This window comes from Vicugna pacos, chromosome 34 (assembly GCF_048564905.1).
Source record: "Vicugna pacos chromosome 34, VicPac4, whole genome shotgun sequence".
Lineage (NCBI taxonomy): Eukaryota > Metazoa > Chordata > Mammalia > Artiodactyla > Camelidae > Vicugna > Vicugna pacos.
In genome coordinates this window covers 2,945,571-2,964,493 of record NC_133020.1, presented here as the reverse complement: position 1 = coordinate 2,964,493, position 18,923 = coordinate 2,945,571, and the positions used below count along the sequence as shown (strand labels likewise).

The 18,923-nt window shown below is 41.3% G+C and overlaps 1 protein-coding gene across 25 annotated transcripts in view; it reads right to left on the bottom strand.

Moving 5' to 3' along the window:
• The window catches only part of CAPRIN2 (caprin family member 2), a 38,256-nt gene extending 26,170 nt beyond the window's left edge, over positions 1-12,086 (bottom strand). For 16 of the 25 annotated variants that reach the window (XM_072954529.1, XM_072954520.1, XM_072954531.1 and 13 more), the window contains exons 1-4: positions 11,910-12,040; positions 10,555-10,820; positions 8,521-8,583; positions 484-570 (exon numbers count right to left, since the gene is read on the bottom strand). In XM_072954529.1, the coding sequence (XP_072810630.1) occupies positions 484-570; positions 8,521-8,583; positions 10,555-10,806 (402 nt within the window). In that variant the 5' untranslated portion in view covers positions 10,807-10,820; positions 11,910-12,040. Of the gene's footprint in view, positions 1-483; positions 571-8,520; positions 8,584-10,554; positions 10,821-11,909 lie in introns of those variants that run through there. The other 9 variants (XM_072954536.1, XM_072954540.1, XM_072954542.1 and 6 more) reach the window with 6 other exon arrangements.
• Between the last annotated feature and the right edge of the window lie 6,837 nt (positions 12,087-18,923).

Genomic DNA, 18,923 nt, shown 5'->3' with positions numbered 1-18,923 from the left:
GAGAACAGACGTGACTCTATTTAAATTTAACATGAGTCATAAATTTTCCTGGTAATAATAATTGCCATGCTCTCAAGAAGAGTCGACCAAGTCTATGTTTCTTAATATGTTAAATGATGCTACACTCACAAGCTTGTATTACATAAATTTTCAAGCCTATATTCTGAAGTATCTTTAATAAATCTATCTGTCAAAATAGTTTTTATTCCCTTTCTCAATGATTTCTATAATTCCACAGGGAAATAATACAATTAGCTAACTCACACTTGATTCACAATGTCTCATGTTCACGTAACATTTGTGTTGAGACTCTAGGAACCTGGACATCCTAGTTCTTCAGCAGCTGTCCTCACCCCCATCTCCCCCAGTAAGTGTCAGCAGGAATTAGACAAATGATAACCCAACACCATTGTCAGACACCGACGTTTTCTTCAATGTAAGTGGTTAAACTGGTTTTAGGAAAAGCAAAGAAAACATACTCACATCTTGGCTCAGTCCAGAAAAGGTTTTCTGAAGCTCCTTGGCAAATTCTAAGTTATGCAGCACTTCTTCATATTTCTCAACTGCTTCCTACCAAACAGGATAAGAAAACACCAATTCTGGGACCTTCTAAGTACAAATATGCCAAAGTAAGTTCCTTAAAATCAGAAGACATTTAAGACTTTAGGAACTAGCCATTTACTATACAAACTCAAAAAAGTAAGAAGAAAGATATTTAGTAGAAATTATATAAAGTTAAATTTAAAAATTGAATTTAATACTAGAAATTTGAACAATAATAATAAAGCTGAGTCCCCATCTGTGTAGTCTTAAGGTCAGAGGCGCCTGTGGGTTTTAAGAACACTGAACCAGCGGGACTCCTCTGTCAATATTCATGCACAAAACACACAAATACATTACACAAGTCGCATAGTGAGGACAGATCAAAGCAAACTCAAGAAATTTTTACTATGGTAGAAAAGACTTGTAAACAATTATCCGTAACAGACAAATGAACTAAGTATTTTAACAGGAATATTGTAAATGTAAAGGGGTAAAAAAAAAATTTGATATTTTACACATGAACCAAGTTGGTAATTAGAGAAGGGGTAGGAATTTTATGGGACCTTAACTCAAATCTATACGGAAGAACCAAGGGACAATATGAAACAGTAATGTGGGGTACTTGTCCAACCAGATAAAGACATATTATAAAGCCTCCATAATTAAAATAGTACAATATTCCACTTCTTGGTATCTATCCGAAAGAAATGAAAACATATACCCACATAAAGACTTGCAGGCAAATTTATACAGCAGCATTATGCATTCTATAGCCCAAAATAAACACAATCCAAATATCCAGCAACTGGTAAATGGATAAACAAAATGTGTCGTTATAAGCATACAAAGGAATTCTAGTTAGCAAAAAAAAGAAATGAATTACTGATACATGCTATAACATGGATGAACCTCAAAAACATAATGGTTAAGTCAAAGAAACAAGACTTCACTTCATACGAAGTATCCAGAAAAGACAAATTTCTAGAGCTAGGAAGCAAATAAGGGCACAGAAGGGCACTCGAAGGGGTTGTGAAAATGTTCTAAAACTGTATTGTTGTGATAATTGCATAACTCTACAAATTTTCTATAATTATTGAATTGCACACTTAAAATTGGTTATTATGATATGTTTATCATACCTCAATAAAGCTGTTTTTTAAGTAGTCTGATAATACTAAGTCTTTATAAAGATATAGAGCAATAGGAACTCCTGTGTACTATCTGTATTTGCATAAATTTGTACAATAAGTTTGGAAAACAGTTTGGCATTTTTACCTATGAAGTTAACTATGGGTACACCCTACAGCCCGATGATAGGGATACACCCTGAAAAAATCTTGCACCTGCATCTCGATAACATGTAAGACTGATCAGAGCAGAATACCAAAAGATAGCAAGCAACGCAAGCATCCATCTATTTACAGACTACTACCGAGTAAGGAAAAGCAAATGAATTACAGCTACTTGCATCAATGAGTGAAAAAGGTGAACTGTAAAATATACAGTATGATAACATTTATTATAAGGTTCAAAAAAGCAACCCTAACAGATTTAAGAACAACAAATTAGTTCTATTAAAACAAATGGAAGGGCATGAGGGAAAAAAAGTTTAGGGTCAGGTTACAGGAAAGAGAAAGTTTTGGCAAGCAGCTTCCATGGTGTTGGTATATACTATCTGAGTAGTGGAGTCTGATTCTTGGTTTATTACACATTGTAACTTACACGCAGTATTTTATTTGCACTATACATTTTGTAATTAAAAAAGGTAAGAGAGGCTTTCCAACTACAGAACCAAGAATGCACAGATAACATAACCATAGTATCCAGTCCTCAGAGGGATGTAAAACTAGAAAGAAATACCCCTTCACATCTACTCCCAAATGGTTTTAACTTTGCCTCCAGAAAAGCAACATCAAATGGGAACTACCTCAACTTCCCATCATCAAATGTGGATCCATCCTTTCTGTCTCCATTTCCTTACACTGTAGAGGAGATACCCTTCCACCTGTGCCCTGGACCCTATTCAATTCTGCTTCAGGAAATCTTAATCTATGATTCCCTCTTTAAAAGTCTTGAGCTTCTCCCTCTGTTGATGCTTAAGTCAGCACTTAATGAGTTCAAGTCTTTGCTCAACCTAAATAGGAAAAATAAAAAAGTGCCTTTCTGGCAACCACCTCCTCCCAGTCTCAGACAAATTTCAAAAATGTCCCTACAATCTCCATTTCCTTTTCAGCCCTCATCAGCCTGGACTGTTTCCACCATTCCACCAGAACCATCCTGGGGAAGGTCAGTGCTGTGAATTCCATCCTTTAAACCTATGGATCTTTTAAAGCTCTCTTTCTGGTTAACTTCTCAGAAGACCTCAACATAAAGGCATCCTCCTTCTCTACAAACATCTTTTTTTTTTTTATAACAATAAACTTTCATCTTTCTCCTTTTTTTCCAGCTGCTTATTTATCAGCAATTTTCCACTAACTTCCCTCACCTCAGTTTTATGCACTTATGAAAAACAGGACCTATATCACAGAGATGTTGTACAATTTAAATAATTTCATATTTATAAATCACTCAGAATGATGCCTGGCTTTAAAGTCACTATACATATCACAGACACAGTAATTCACCATACATAAGCACCAAATTCTAACTCTTCATTCTTTCTATACTCTCACCCAAGATACTCTCATTTTTTCTCATAGCTTCAATTAGCAACCATACAGGTGAATTATCTGTAGACTAAACTTCTCTATGCTCCAGACTCTTACCTTAAATACTTATTAGACATCGCCCCTTAATGTTTCACAAGCACATTAAAATCAATGGGCCAAAACTGAGCTCTTTATCTCATCCTCCAAAACATTCTTTTCTCCCAGTGCTTCCGAGCCCAATAAATGGTCCTGCCATCCATCCAACTGTTCAAGCCGGAAACCTGGAAAACCACTCTTGGCTCTTCTCTCTACTCCGACACAGCTACCAAGCTATGTTGATTTTACCTCTCAAATCCAGCTACTTTACTCAAACCCACCACCACTACCTTGGTACCAGTTTCCATAAGCTCTGACCTAGACGACAGCCAGCCTTTATCCTGTCTCTTGACACCCACACTTACCATCTCCAAACCATTCCTCACAGTGCAAGGTTGAGTTTTTAAAATTAGAATCTGTAGTTATTCTCTGCTTAAAACATCTGCTTCCTTTGCCCTAAGGAAAAAAGCACACTGCCTTTAAAAGGCATACAAAGGTCTGCATAATGTGCCTTTCTCCTTCCAGCTTCAATGACTCCTCCCACGCTGGCTTTCCTTCCAGTTTCTTAGGAACGCTCTTTGTAAAAACATTCCTTTTTTTCTCTCTTTACACATGTTAGCTGCGTAGCCTACTCTTCTTCCTCCTTCCCACTCTTACAGGTCAAGTCCTTCTCATTTTTCAGGCCTTAACTACAGCACTTCTTTCTCAAGGAAGGATTCATGAGGGCAAAGATCACATTTATCCCTTTGGTATTTCAACCCTAGCATGGAGCATCTCCCAGAGCAGGTACTTAATATATTTCTGTTGAGTGAGTTCAGAGCATGATCTCAGGCTCAACTATGCTAAAGATCCCGAACAGTATTTAAAACTTTCGGATAGAATCATACACTGAGAATTCTGCTTCAAGAACATGACACTAGAGGGAGTAAGACTGATAAAGTGGAAAGGAAGGTCGCAAGACAAGATTAATTAATTAGGAAGTTGATGTAACATTCAGGTGGCTGGCCTTGACTAGGCCAATTGCAGTGCGATGACAAAGGAGGAAAGATTTCATATTATTTAATGCGTTTACGGTTATACATTAAATAGAGCACAGTGTTGGAGTTTAGCAACAAGGGATTAAGTACCAAATTCTAATTCTTTAACAATAAAAATTTCAGTGGCGCTGAAAGCGTCAAGTACCCTTGCCTTCTGCTCAAGCACTCGCTCGCATCTCGCTTCTCCATTTCAAATCCAGATCTGAATCAAAACAGATATTAAAGTTACAAATGGGCTTCATTAAGACATTTTTCTTACTATTTTAAAGGAGAAATCTAGGTTTATGTTAGCAATCTTAGTGAAATCTTAGAAGTCTGTAGCTTTAGTCTTGATGGGTTACGTAAGAGTTACCAATAAGAGGTTACAGTAGCTATGCAGATCACAGACAGTTTTGTTTACAGTATTACAAGCATCTGTTTAGTTAAAAAAGAAATACAAACTAAATTACAAAACTTCCAGCCAACAATACTGAAAACAGTATCAACTCAAACCTCTAGCATACAGCTGAAGCAGTGCTTGAAGGAATATTTACAGCCTTAAATACAAATCGGTGGTGGGGGGAAGGAAACAAATGAAATAAGCACTCAATTTAAAGTCAGAAAATGAAGCAAATAAACAGAAGGAAAGCAGAAAGATAAAAGGAGTAAGAGAAAAAATTAAATCCAAAAGCTGGCTTAAAGAAAAAAACAAAAACCATAGCTAACTTCAGAGTAAACTGAGGAGATAAAACCACACAAATTTAGAAATAAACAGAAACAGACTTTTATCATTACTTTGCTCCAAACTTTGCTAACCATTTTTTTTTTAAAACTGGAGAAATGTAAGTGGTTTTCAAGGAAAAGTTTTGAAAAGTTGACTCCAAAAAGAGAAGAAAAAAATCTAAACAAGTCAATTTCCAAAGAAAAAAATAAGAGAACATTTCCAAAATATTCCCACCCAAAAAACGAACCAGGCTCAGACAGTTTCAGAGAACATTTCAACCAAACTTTCGAGTATTATGGAAACACCAACAACATATTTAAAAAAGGATGGACAGGTGGAGCACAGAAGATTTTTAGGGCAGTGAAACTATTCTGTATGTTACCATAATAGTGGATACATGCCAGCATATACTTGTCAAAAGCCACAGAGCTGAAGCCTAATGTAAACCATGGCCTTTCAGTGATGATGATGTGTCAATGCAGGTTCAATTGCAACAAACGTACCAGGCTGGTAAGGAATGGTGACAGAGAAGGCTGAGCATGTGTGGGGCCAGGGAGGATACCAGAATTCTATTTGCTGCTCAATTTTACTGTGAACCTAAAACGGCCCCTAAAAAAGTACTTTAAAAAAAAAGGAAGGAGCAAAAATAAAGGCCCCAAAAGTATCTATATTAAACTAAGTTTTACAGAAATGGAGACAGAGGAGGCAGGGAGAAAAGCATTTGCTTATATAGACAAACTCTCGACAGATACAAAATGATGATTCTACTAGATTCCTCTGTAAGATGAGAACTAAACAGAGGAAAAAAAGAGTGAAAAGAACCCTTTTTTTAGTATTTCCTAATTTCGAAACTATGTGAATTATTTCTAATTTTAAAAACTCAACTTAGAGCTTTTCAATTAAACACTACACTAACAACATTTCTCTGCGGGGTCAGATTACAGGTTTGCTTTTTTTTTTTTTTTCTTCTGACTTATCTGCATTTTCTGAATTTCTAGCTTAAGCATACATTGCTTTTTATGAGGAGATGTTATTTCCCAAAAGTACCACTAACCATATAATTAATCACAACCAAAAACCTAATCTTCAATCATTTTACTTTCAGTAAATTTATATGTGATAAATATTTAAATGCTTGCCATACACTATAAGCTACTCTAATGACTAGGAAAGCAGCAGTGAACACTCATAATCTCTACTTTAATGGAACTTACATTATAAGGGAAGGAAAGACAAACAAGCCCTTACTGTATGTCAGAGAAGTGCTTCTATTAAGGGAATTAAAGCAAGGAAAGGAGCTAAGGAGTGTGCACAGGGAAACAGAGGGATGGTACTGTCAGGACACATCTCACTGAGATGAGCCTCAAATAAAAAGCTGAAGGAGGTTGGGAACCGAGAATAGACATCTGGGAAAAAAGCACCCCAGGCAGTAGCAACAGCACGTGCAAAAGCCCAGAGGTAGAAATGAGCCTGAGATGTCTGAGGACCAGCAAGAGGGCCAGTGTTGCTGGAATGAAGCTAGCGAGTGGGAGCAGCACAGGGAACGCAATAAAGATGCACAAGGAACTGGGAGCATATTTTGCAGGGCCTTATAGGCCACAGTAAGGACATTCTGCCACCATGATGGGAACCAATGCGGACTTTTGAGCGGAGGATTGATTATCTGACTTGTATTTGAATAGGGTTACTGAGGCTACTATGCTGAGAACAGATTTGGAGAGAAAAGCGGAAATAGAAAAACCTGTGAAGAAGCCATTGCAATAACGCAGGTGAAAGATGATGTGGCTTGGACCAGGAAGACAGAAGCAGAATTTATGGGAAGTGCTCAGTTTCTGAATTTACTTCGAAGGTAGAACCAGACTTGCTGACGGGCTAGATAGGAGGTATAAGGGTAAAACAATTCTCCAAGGTTTTGGGCAACTCCACCTTCTAGTTCATCAAGCTGTTAACTAACACAATGAAGATTAAAGGAAGAACATGTTTTGGGGGCAGGGTGAAATCAGAAGATGTCAAAGGCAACTGGACCTAAGGATCTAGAGTTCAGAGGACTGATCTATTGGCAAGATAAATTTGGCAGTCATCAGGATATTACTCAAGAAATTGAAGTTAATACCACAGAAACAACATTAAGGTACCACAGAAGCAACATGCAGTTACAAAGGCAGGAATGAAATATTGAGATTGACTGGAGCTCTGAAATACAGCATGCCCCGACACGTCTTAGAGAGCTGCCATGAGAACCACCTACCTCCCCACTCCCATCCGCTATATTTCCCCAAAATCATAAACACTACTACAACAGAACACTTCCTCCAAGGATACTTACACAAACAGAAGTTTCATCGCTTTAGAAGTTATTTAACATGGGAGGAGGGTATAGCTCAACTGGTAGAGCACATGCTTAGTACGCACAAGGTCCTGGGTTCAATCCCCAGTACCTCTAATAAATAAATAAAATAAACCTAATTACCTCCCCCCTCAAAAAAAAAAGTTATTTAACATATCATGACTACATAAAAACAAAGCCATGTTGAAATGCTGGATGTCCAGCCAAGTCCTCTCACCCAGCTATCTGAGCACATCATTCTGGGAGCTCAGACAATTCAAATCTGTGCCTCAGCAGAACTGTAATTTACTGCATCACAAAAATTCTAGGTCAGTGAAGAGCTAATATGGCAAGGGAAAAGTCCTTGAACGCCAGTATCTATGATACACAACCAAAACTCTTCGTTCAAAAAGATAAAAGACAACAGCCCTACAGCTAGAACAAATAACTTCTAGATTAATTTTGTCCCCTCTTAGGAGATCTGATCAGGTCAAAAAGCCAAACATCAACACAACCTTTTTTTTTTTAATTTCCATGTGGCAAAAACTCTCCTTCACCACATTAGATAAAATTTGCAGGTTTTGGCAAGGGCAAGCAAGGTAAACAGTATTTGTAAATGTCATAAACAGTAAAATATTCACAGTGAATTTTTTTTTTTTAAAGGCCAGATGTCTATCAGATAAAGATGCTTCCTGAGAAGGAACATGGCAATCCTGGAGAGAAAAGCAGGCAGTCATCAAAGGCATTATTAAGAGGAAGCAACTACAGCAAACCAAGGCAAGCTGTAATAAATAATCTTTCACATTTTAGAGCGGAGAGGTGTTGGGTTTAGAATGCACCAGCAAGCAGAAGAATGCTAGCGTATTCACTGCTCTTCTTCAGTCCATTCTAGCCGAAGTTTAACTTACACCCATCTTGACTCTTAGTGATAGTCTACATTTTCACTCTTATTTAACAAAACACAGCCCCATCCGTACCATCCACCAGAGCAAAAGAAGCAGTCAAAGCTATACGAGCTAATCGGTGAAGACAAAGTCTTTTGAAAAATCTAGGTGCTTTTCACTCTTCTTTTTCAGCCTATCAAAACTTTGGTCTCACCTAATTCATCTAGAGTTTTAGTAAGAGAAGAAAACCAGCAGGTCTGACCAAGGATCAGAAACCACTTACCAGCTGGTCTGGATTCAGATGCTCTCCATTTTTCAGGCGATCCTTGTAATCTTCCAGTTTGAGCTACAGAAGAGAAACTGGTATCTAGTAAGTCTGATATAAAATTCTGAGAAAATAAACTCAATACCAGGCCATTTCTTAAGAAAGCAAAGTTCTTGAAGCAAAGTATCAATCTGTAAGAATACCATTTTGCTAAAGGCAGGCAGCAACAGGACATGCGTTCCAGCCAGGTAAAAAAATATTACACATAATCAACACTGGTCTGGAATTATAAAAGTTAGGCAGTAATAAAACCCTTTTCTCTTAATGGCCTCTATTTATAATTAGACTATTTAACACACAGGGATTTAACTAATCAATCATATGCCCTTAACCCAGTGGTGCTCAATCAGGGGCAATTTTGTCCCCCAAGGATACATGGCGATGTCTGGAGATATTTTTGGTTATCACAACTTGGGGGGTGGGGGGGAGGGACAGATTAGCACTGGCATCTTGTGGGTGGAGGCCAGGGATGCTGAACAACCCACAGTGCACAGGACAGCTTCCCACAGCTTCCCGAGTTATCCAGCCCTAAATGTCGATAGCATTGAGGCTGAGATGTCCTGCTCTAACCTCCCGCTTAAACTTAAACCTCCCGTTACCTGTTGAAATATGTAGGTAGGCATTTGTCCCATAGGAAACTTCCCAACTGAAGTACAGAAATATACAAGACTTCTCTAGAATTACAGTAGTCTCAACTTAAAACTATTTTTCATATAAAATTTGATATTTAAGTAAACAAATGACAAATAAACTGCATTTACTGTCCCCATAATAATGACATGACCCTCTATGGGTATTCTAAAAGCCATGCTAAGGCTCCTTCCATATTGGCTTTACAGCTTTAAAATGCTTTCCAAGAAGCTTGCAACAAAAGTATGAGGACTGACCAGACTGGTATTCAAAATTAAAGAAATACTACAGTGAAGCTAAAGAGTAATACACATACGTGTAGTTCCTCCACCTGGGGGAAGGCACTCATGAGTCTCCCTCAATAGATGCTGCTTTGAATACATCCTGCTTTGACCAGTTGCCCACAGTGGCAGGGAATTCCTGCTGACCCAGGCACACTCACCTTATCACACTTGTGATCAAGGGCAGGCATTCAAAAGACAGCTAACTGGTGAAAGCTAGGGTTACAGAGAAGCTACTAGCAACTGGCCCTGATTCACCACCTTCCTAGTGTGTGTTTGAGGGGAGGGAATGCATGAAGGAAAAGAACCAGAGTCCACCAGACTCTTAAAAGTCTCTTGACCTTCCTCCATAATTAAAAGCCACTTTTCTAAGCTTTAACTAGGTTTTGGCATAACAGTAGGTAAGAGTTCCTAGGTCCAGATGGGGAGTAACTCACCATGATACTACAAGCAAAAGAGAATGACACAACAAAACAACGTGCTGTACTTTTTCACAGGCTCCATGACTCAGGAAATGAGGAATGATGTGGATCTTTACATCAGCATTGACCGTAACGTTAGACTGATTATAACCCTGAGTTTCTTTACAAGGCTTTCTACGATGCTTTCACCTATCAGTCTTCAGTGATCACTTGGCAACACAAAAACGGGAGCTGAAACATTTGCTGGCTCTCGTTGCTAAAGCTTCTCAGCACTGCAGCAGCCCGACTGCAACACCGAGTGCTGCAGAAAGTCACAAGGAAAACGCTCTAAAAATCAGGCTGCTGCTCATCTACGGAAAGAAACGTGAATACTACACGAGTTAATCCGAGATAAAGAGCTAGCTCTTCCACTATTTCAACAGCATGCATAACAAATTTACTAGGAAGAATATTATTCCGTTATTCTGGCAAATCAAACAGGAAGTGTTTAATACATTCAAGATTTAACCTACGTGTCTGTTTCCAGCCAGCTAAATCTCAAGGTTACTTAAATCTTTAGGAAGGAATACCTGAGCCCTAATGGAAAGCAAAATGTCAGTTCCTTGACCCTAACTTAAGATGGTGCAAATATATGGCTGGGAGGGGAAAAAAAAAGTTACCTTCTTTTTCTCGATGTTTCTAATTTTGTGTTTAAGGCATATGAGTCCATTATCAATGTATGTCTCATATGCTTGGGAAGGAGAGGTGGCAGAACTGAGAGCAGGCTGCAAGGGGCTCAAGGCCCTCTGGCTTTCCCCATGGTGGCTGTGGTTCACCTGGGGCCTGGCCGACTTCATAGTCCCCTCTTTTCCCTCCTCTGAACGGCCTGAAGGTGACTGGTAACCAAAAGGAGATGAAGAGAGTTGCACCATTGAAACAGATGAGGCTGAAGGAGAGAAGGGAAAAAAGAAACAAAACAAAAAAGTTCAGTATAAAAGTAAACTAGGCCCAGAGGCACTAAATTCACTGAAATGTCTAAATCCACGTCCTCAAAATTCTGTTCCACAGAAGTGAGCTCAAAGCCCAACGGAGCACCGCGCTTCCATTTCACTCCCTTGAAGGCAATTAGTGCCAAGCACTGGCGCCTTCATGCAGGCAAAACCTACAACATGGGGGATGTTTCCAGAAATTCAATTTCCCACACAGGGAGGAATAACTGCTAATTAAGCAATGGCTTCTGCGCTCCTCTCTTCCCATGAGAGATGCTGGATAATTTCTACGGTCAAGTGATGACACACAGAAAAGGCAGCTTTCCACGCCGGGACCTTAAGGCAGCCATTCGAACCTCTTTACAGTATCCCCCACCACCAGCCCTAACCCCAGTCACTAGCAGACATTTAAAATAAAATTCCGCACACACACAACTCGTGTAGAGCTCTCGTTCACTAAGTCGAGAGTAACTTCTTGAACAAGAATTCTGACTGCCCCGTGACTGCCCTGCGGCCTACCAGGCAAGTCCGTCACTACGGGACATTTGCATCCAGGTACCCTCTCGGGCTGCGAGCGCCCCGAGTTGGTGTTCCGTTCTGTTTAGACTAACCTGTAACCGCTCACACCCAACCGGTTTAAGGGCTCATGCCGGCAGGCCTGACAGGGCCCGGTCAGCGGCCCTCGGCACCGCCTCACCCCCGCGCATCGCAGCGGAGGTACCCTCCCTCTCCCCTTGAGGAGCATCCGCAAAGCAAGGGCACCACAGGCCCCACGCGGCCGGCGCCGACCCCGAGTCCCCGCAGGGCCCGCGCCGGAGGCGTCTCTGCCCTGCGCCCCGAGGGCAGCGACCCCCGGCCTCCCCGCAGCCCTCCGGACGCCCGCGCACAGGGCCGGGGCCACTTCTGCAGGTGCCTCTGGGAGGCTGACCCGCAGGAAAACGCACCGGCCGCCTGCCCCACCCCCACCCCAGGGCGCCGCCCCGAGAGGCCGAGCCGCCCACCCCCGGCGACCCCCGCCGACCCCCGCCGCCGCAGCCCGGCTTCACCTCCGCAGGCCGCCGAGGCCGCTGCCGCTGCCGCAGCCCGGGCCCGCCTTCGAAAGCCGGCGGGAGCCAGGAGTGCTGCGGAGGTGGACCGGCGCCACCCCGCACTCGCGTCTCCTCCCCCCGCCGCCTCCTCCCGCTCCCCTCCCTGTCCCCGCGGGCGGCGACTGCGGCGCCGGGCGCTCCGCCGACTCAGCCGCTCTCGCCCAGGCCCGCCCTCCGCGCCGCGCGGGGCTTATATAGGCGCGCCCCGCCTCCCCCCGCCTCCCCCCGCGCGCGCAGCCTCGGCCGCCGCCGCCGCCGCCGCCGCCTTCCGGCGCCCGGGCCGGGCTGCAGCCGGCCTCCGCCCGGGCCGCGTGTGCGCCCAGCCCAGCTGCGGCGGCGGGTCGGTCGCCAGAGGGCGCGTTCCCCCCGCGGTTGCGCAGATTGCGGGACGCCAGGTGGGCCGCCCGAGGCGCGCGGAGGCGGCCGACCGCAGACCCCGCAGTCCCGCCCGACCGCGCTGATTGCATCCCGTGAGGACCGGGCGTGCGACCTTGAACAGGTGATTTGCATCAGTCGAAAAGCGCAGCGCGCCCTTTTGCGGCCTTGCCAATTAAACTGAGCTTGAGCCTCCGGTGGTTTAGGTGGGCACTCTTAAAATGCAGGGGTGCCTTTGCCCCCCAGATTCCATCCCTCACGGTAGGACGGGGAAAATCACCGTTTCCTCAGAAGAGACTCAGCTCCAAACCAGCATTGCCATGAAAACGGAGTGGGTGACTCCGCAACCTTCAATATTACGATTTTCTTTAATTAGGCTGTCATTTGTTGCTTTGAAACAGATTAGTTCGTTGACACTCAGAAAAACGAGAAACAAAAAACTGGTGAGAATCTTGATAAAGATGCATCAAATTAAGCGAAAAGGCTGGAAATACGTCAGTGTTCCTGAAGGAAAGGATGGTGTTTCTCATACCAAAAGAATAAGAGGAAATAAGGGGGGGGGGGGGACAGGAATACCTCACCTCCAACATGTGTCCAGGTATTACACCAGATAGAATTGTTTTAGGTCCCTGTCCCTGGGGCTCTGATAAAAATTATTTAGTCTAGCAGAAGAACGGGGGGGAAATCAGAAGTATAATCAAGGAAACAAAAGTCCAATTTAAAAAGTGTTGGCGAACCCCACACAAAAATTATCATAATTTTTAACACTTCTTGATACAGTATTTTGCCAGTTATTAATTGTGTTCTTTTTAGTCCTTGGTAACCTAATGCAGCTTATGTTGCATTTTAGCTTTGAATCTCTGAATCCCATATGTGACCTTGAGGGTCAGACAAATACTAGATTGTTCATTCGTTTCATTGTTTATAACCAGAGAAAAAACAGAAACTGCTGAACATGAAGGGAGGAAGCCTATATTTCCGGTTGAGGAAGCAAAAAAAAGTGGACTTAGTAAAAATAAAGAAAAGAAAGTGTGAAGGACGCAACTTTTGGATCATTAAATAGGCACAAAATTACAACACGGGTTATATCTGTAGCCTGAACTAATACTGAACCTAAGAATTGTATTTCAGTCACATTAATCATGAAATGTTTGCCTTTCTAACCTTCCAAGGATGAAGTATCTCTTGGGTCATATAGATCTGACCATAGATCCTGAATATTCCAATAAATGGAATAATTCTGAATAAATCCATATGGTTTTATTTCCCAACGTGGATTCAAAAAAAAATGAATCAAGAATGCAAAAGCAAAAATCATTAAATTTCAAGTCTGGTAAGGTACAGCTTGCATAAGTACAGCATAACATTTGTAAGAGATTGTGCCTTATAGATAATGTTTGCAGTGATGTCTTCCGAAAAAAATGAAAAAGGTGATTCAGAAAAAAGAGCTTTCCTGCTAGAAAACGTCTTTAAAGCCAGTGAATCCAAATTATTTTGAAAGCACACCCCCCCCTCAATTTTTTATTTGTCAGAGGTTTTGTTTTCCCCTCCGCTACTCCCGATTTTTGGCACCTTTTTAACCTCGCTGACAGTGAGGCAGTATTTGTGAAGGGCCACCTCTAAGCTTAGCAACTTGTATATGTATCACTGTATTCAAACTTTGATGAAAAGTTGTTTCTAATCAATGGGGGAAGAATACATTCATTCATTCAACAAATACGCATTGGTGTGTCAGTTACACCTCAGCAGAGCTGAGAGGAGACATATTTCTCAGGCACCAGATATGTGTTGGGTGGCAGGGACACAGTGTGAGTGACACAAATACAGCCCCTGCCCTCCTGGAGCTGCGTGTGAATTCAGTACAAGGTGCAGGAATAAACAGCAAAAACAACCAACTGAAAAATACTGAAGACTTATAATGGATCATTTGATTTCTGTAAAAATAGCAGAACTCTACATTCTTTGAAAAATATGAAAGTATTTAAATATGCATTACCAGACAAATGCATGCTTCCTGCAGGGATGGTTATGCTGTAGTCAGTTTACGCATTTGTTGAAATAAGAAAGATTAATTCACCAAAGGATAGGAAGCTGGTAGCATATGAGTAGAGATCTAAAAAATTATCTTCGATATTTTGTTATGGGTAATCAAAAACTGCTTCTCAGTGGTTCTATAAGGCTTTGTGCAGTGTTGCGCACACGCACACACGCAGACGCACACACACACACACAAGCATAAAGGACCCCCTTAAAATATCTAGAAAGCTAAAAAAGATAAAGATGCCTAGGGAACAGTTCACATAATAAAGTTGTTTTAAAATATTGCATGTTCACATATTTTCAGAGTCATTGGATGTCTTTTCAAATACTTAAGGAGAGAGACTTATATAAGTGAAGGACTGACCAGTATAGACTTCAGGTAGGAAAAAAAAAAAAGAAGAAAGTTGCCATAATTATTTGAAGCATTTGAGAGAACTCCTATCGTTTCTAAGGTTAATATTTTTGAAGGCTTATTTTTTTCACAAAATTATAGTACCACTTGCCCAGTGGTTTTGTTTAAACTGTTTTTCATTAGAATGAATACATTAAGAGTGCTTCACCAGTAGGTCCCTTTGAAATAGAAGTTCTTGGGGGAGAAATGCTCACCACAGAACTTGTGCATGTGTGTGTGTGTGTGTGTGTGTGTGTGGTTAATGATATCAAACCCATAAAAATACTCTTTCTGTCCAACCTGGAAATAACTGTAAAGTGTCAACAGCACATACTTGGCAGCCAGCCACACACACCTGGATTCGATTCTTAATTCTGCCCCTTACTAGTTCAGTGGTCTTCAGCAAGTTATCTAAATTCTCTGGGCTTCAGTTCCATCAGCTCCAAGAGAGATAATATCTGCTTAACGGTGTTGTTTATTTCATTTATGAAAAAGTGTTATCTCTGGATAACGGGCCAAGAAAACTTCCTCCTCTGCAGTATCCTCCTTTGCTGCTTTTGTGACAGTGTGAAGCCCAGCATTTCTCCTGGCAGCCTGAGAGGAACTGGAGAATTTTAGGGCTGTGAAAACCATACTCATATTTTAAAGATAAGGTAAGCAAACTTCTGGACTTTGGGGAGTTTTCTGAGGGCCTAAAGAATCTAGGTCTCCTGCCCATTTGTGCGGAGTGCATTCTAAGCTGCTCCAGCCCTTTTCCTTGCTGCTCCCATAGAGAATGAGTAAGTGTAGAAATAGTTAATTACACTGACAGAATTGAAAGCAACAAGAATAAGCAATTCAGTGTTACTGTATCTCCAAAGGAATTTATTGAATAAGACATCCTAAGACAATCATATCTTGGACCCAGTAGCCCCCATTTTTGGAACCTCCTTTATGGAAATAATCAGAGACGCCGACAGTTATTTATAAAAATGCTAATCATAGCTTTTCTGAAGTGATGAAAAATTGTAAACAGAAACCTACGCCTTCAACCTAAGGAAACAGCTAAGTAAGGAGACTCTAACCCATGAATCATGATTCAGTTAGTACAAGTAATCTTTTAAAATGATACCTAATGAGGTGATATTATATGAAGTTAAAAAAAAGACAGGATCATAACATAAGACGTTATTTAGTACAGTGAAGAGTTTTTAAAATATCTAATTTTAAATATGCATGGAAAAGGCCAGAAGATATTTTTCTCTTTATTTTTGTAGCATATGTGTGTTTTAGATAGCAAAGGAGACCAAAAATTTTCCCCCAAATTTGAAGACCTCCTCTACTAATTTTTTGCTTGCATCCTTCCAGACTTATTTCCAAGCAAATATCTATATGGTAATCTCTTCACAAAAATTGGAATGTACTTAACATATTTGATAGTTCTGCCATTTCACTTGAAATATGGTACACATCTTTTTATTAAAATAAATTTTAACTCTGAGTTAGCTTTGGGAGCTAGAATTTCATGTTTCAATTATCTTCTTTTTATCTTTCCTTGAAAAAATTAGAAATCAGAAAAACAACAAATAACGCTTTACTTAAAGTATCAGACACTTCGTTATTTAACAGAAATGTTAATTGTCCAAATAGGAACCACAAAAATAATATATAATAGTGAACATTTAAATAAACGATAATCTGTGTAATTCTTTCCCAAAAAAGGATGAGAATCCCAAAAGAGACATGAAAAGTTTACCCTGAAAGAAAGCCTAAAATAATACAAGCTATTTTGTCATTTGAAAACTACTTCTTTGGAGAATATAGCTCAAGTGGTAGAGCGCATGCCTAGCATGCATGAGGTCCTGGGTTCAATTCCCAGTACCTCCTCTAAGAATAAATCAATAAACCTAATTACCTCCCCCCTTAAAAAAAATTAAAACTACTTCTTATCCGCCATCATATTGTTACCTCAGAATTTATCACATAAATTATTTACTTATTTTTAATAAGAAGTATATCTTAAAAGAGTTCTATTTCTTAGATGTGACACCAAGAGCATAGCAAAAACTATAAATAAATTGGACTGCATCAAAGCTGAAAACTTTTTGTGCTTCGAAGGGCACCATCAAGAAAATGAAAAGACACCCCACAGAACTGGAGAAAATATTTGCAAATCACATATCTGATAAGGTACTTGTATCATCATTAATAGGTATTACATACATAAAGTGTTACACATTTTTATATAAGAATATACAAAGAACTCTATGACAAAATAATAAAAAGATACATAAACCAATTTAAAAATGGGTAAAGAATCTGATTAGTCATTTCTCCAAAATAGATAGACAAATACCCAATAAGTACATGAAAAGATGATCAACATCACTAGTAAAAGCAAAACAAAACAGTCATCACCACTTCACACCCACTAGAATGGCTATAATCAAGAAGCCAGGTAATAACATATGGTGCTGAGGACGTGGAGAAATTGGTTGGAACTCTCCCGCTCTGCTGGTGAAAACGTAAAATGATGTAGCCTCTTTGGAGAACAGTCTGGCAATTCCTCAGACAGTTAAACACAGTTTCCGTATGACCCAGCAAGTCTAAGTATATACCCCAAGGCATATACTCAAGAGAAATGGAGACATATCTCCACACAAAAATTTGGACACAGATTTTCACAGCAGCATTATTCAAATAGCCAAAAAGTAGAAACAACCCAAATGTCCATCAGCTGATGCCTGGATAAATAAAATGTGTTGTATCTATACAAAGGAATACTATTCAACCATAAAAAAGATTGAGGTAGTGATATATGCAAAGGTACTGATACTTACAAGCATGGATGAACCTTGAAAACATTATGCTACAAGAAAAGAGCCAGACGTGAAAGGCCACCCACTGTATTTTTCCATTTATATGAAATGTCCAGAATAGACAGATGTCTACAGATGGAGAGTAGATTAGTGGTTGCCTGGAGCTTGTGGGAAGTTTTGGGGGGAGATGGAGACTGACTGCTAATTTATACAAGGTTTCTTTGTGGGGATGAAATAGTGTTGATGGTGGCACAATTCTGTGATTATATGAAAAGCCACTGAATTGTACACTTTAAGTGGGGTGAGTTGCTTGGGTGTTGTGGGTTGATTTGTGTCCACCAAAAAGATACGTTGAAGTCCTAACCCTCAGTACCTGTGAATGTAACCTTATTTAGAAGTAGAGTTTCCTCAGATGTAATCCAGTGACGATGAGGTCATACTGGGTGAGGGTGAGCCTATGACTGATGTCCTTATAAGAAGAAAGAGATTTGACGACATGGAGGAGAAAGAAGAAAGAAGGTCAGACTGTGGAAGAAGAAAGGATTGGCTACACAAGGTCATGGAATCTCCTGAGCCTGCTGCAGTCAGGAAGCCAAAGGTTTTCGGAGCCACGGGGCCATGAGGGTGATAAAATCCTTGGAACATCGGGTCCATGATTTTGATAAACCACTAGAGGGAGGGAGACCAATATGGTGGAGTAGGAGGATGTGGAGCTGACCTTCCTACACAAGTACATCAAAAATGCATCTGCATGTGGAACAACTCTCATAGAAAACCAGCTGGAAACTGGCAGATTTCCTGTACAACCAAACCTGCAAGAAAGATTCCATGTAAAGAGGTAGGATCAGTGTTGGGGGGAGGGGGGAGGCATCAGAGCAGGACTGGCACCCCTAGGAAGAATCTGGAAAGAAAACAAGGTCCACTGGGGCAGACCCTTGCCCTGGGGAGCCCTTTGCCTGCTGGGTGATCCACGGGGACAGACAGAGGGGCTGGAGGAGCGTGGAGTCTACTTGCAAGGCGTGTGCGAGGTGCTGGCTTGCTAACAGTCAGGGCAGGGAGAGGCTTGGGCTGGCGGCTGCTGCCTCGCCGCACTTCCCAGCCTGAAGGGGCGAAAGCCCAGCTCTGCTCGCGCAGCACCGCAGCCTGGCACGAGATCGGGGCAGAGAGGCAGTCCAGCCGCTCACAGACTGACCAGGGAGCCTGGGGTGTGATCTAGGCTAAACCGTGGAGACCACTGTCGGCGGACACACAGGGGCAGTGACAGGCAGATGCTGTAAGCACATGTCCTGGGCAGTGCCCACAGGAACGCGCAGTGGCCAAGTGCCGGATCCAGGGCAGACGGGCCCTGGGAGAGGACTCAATCTAGCT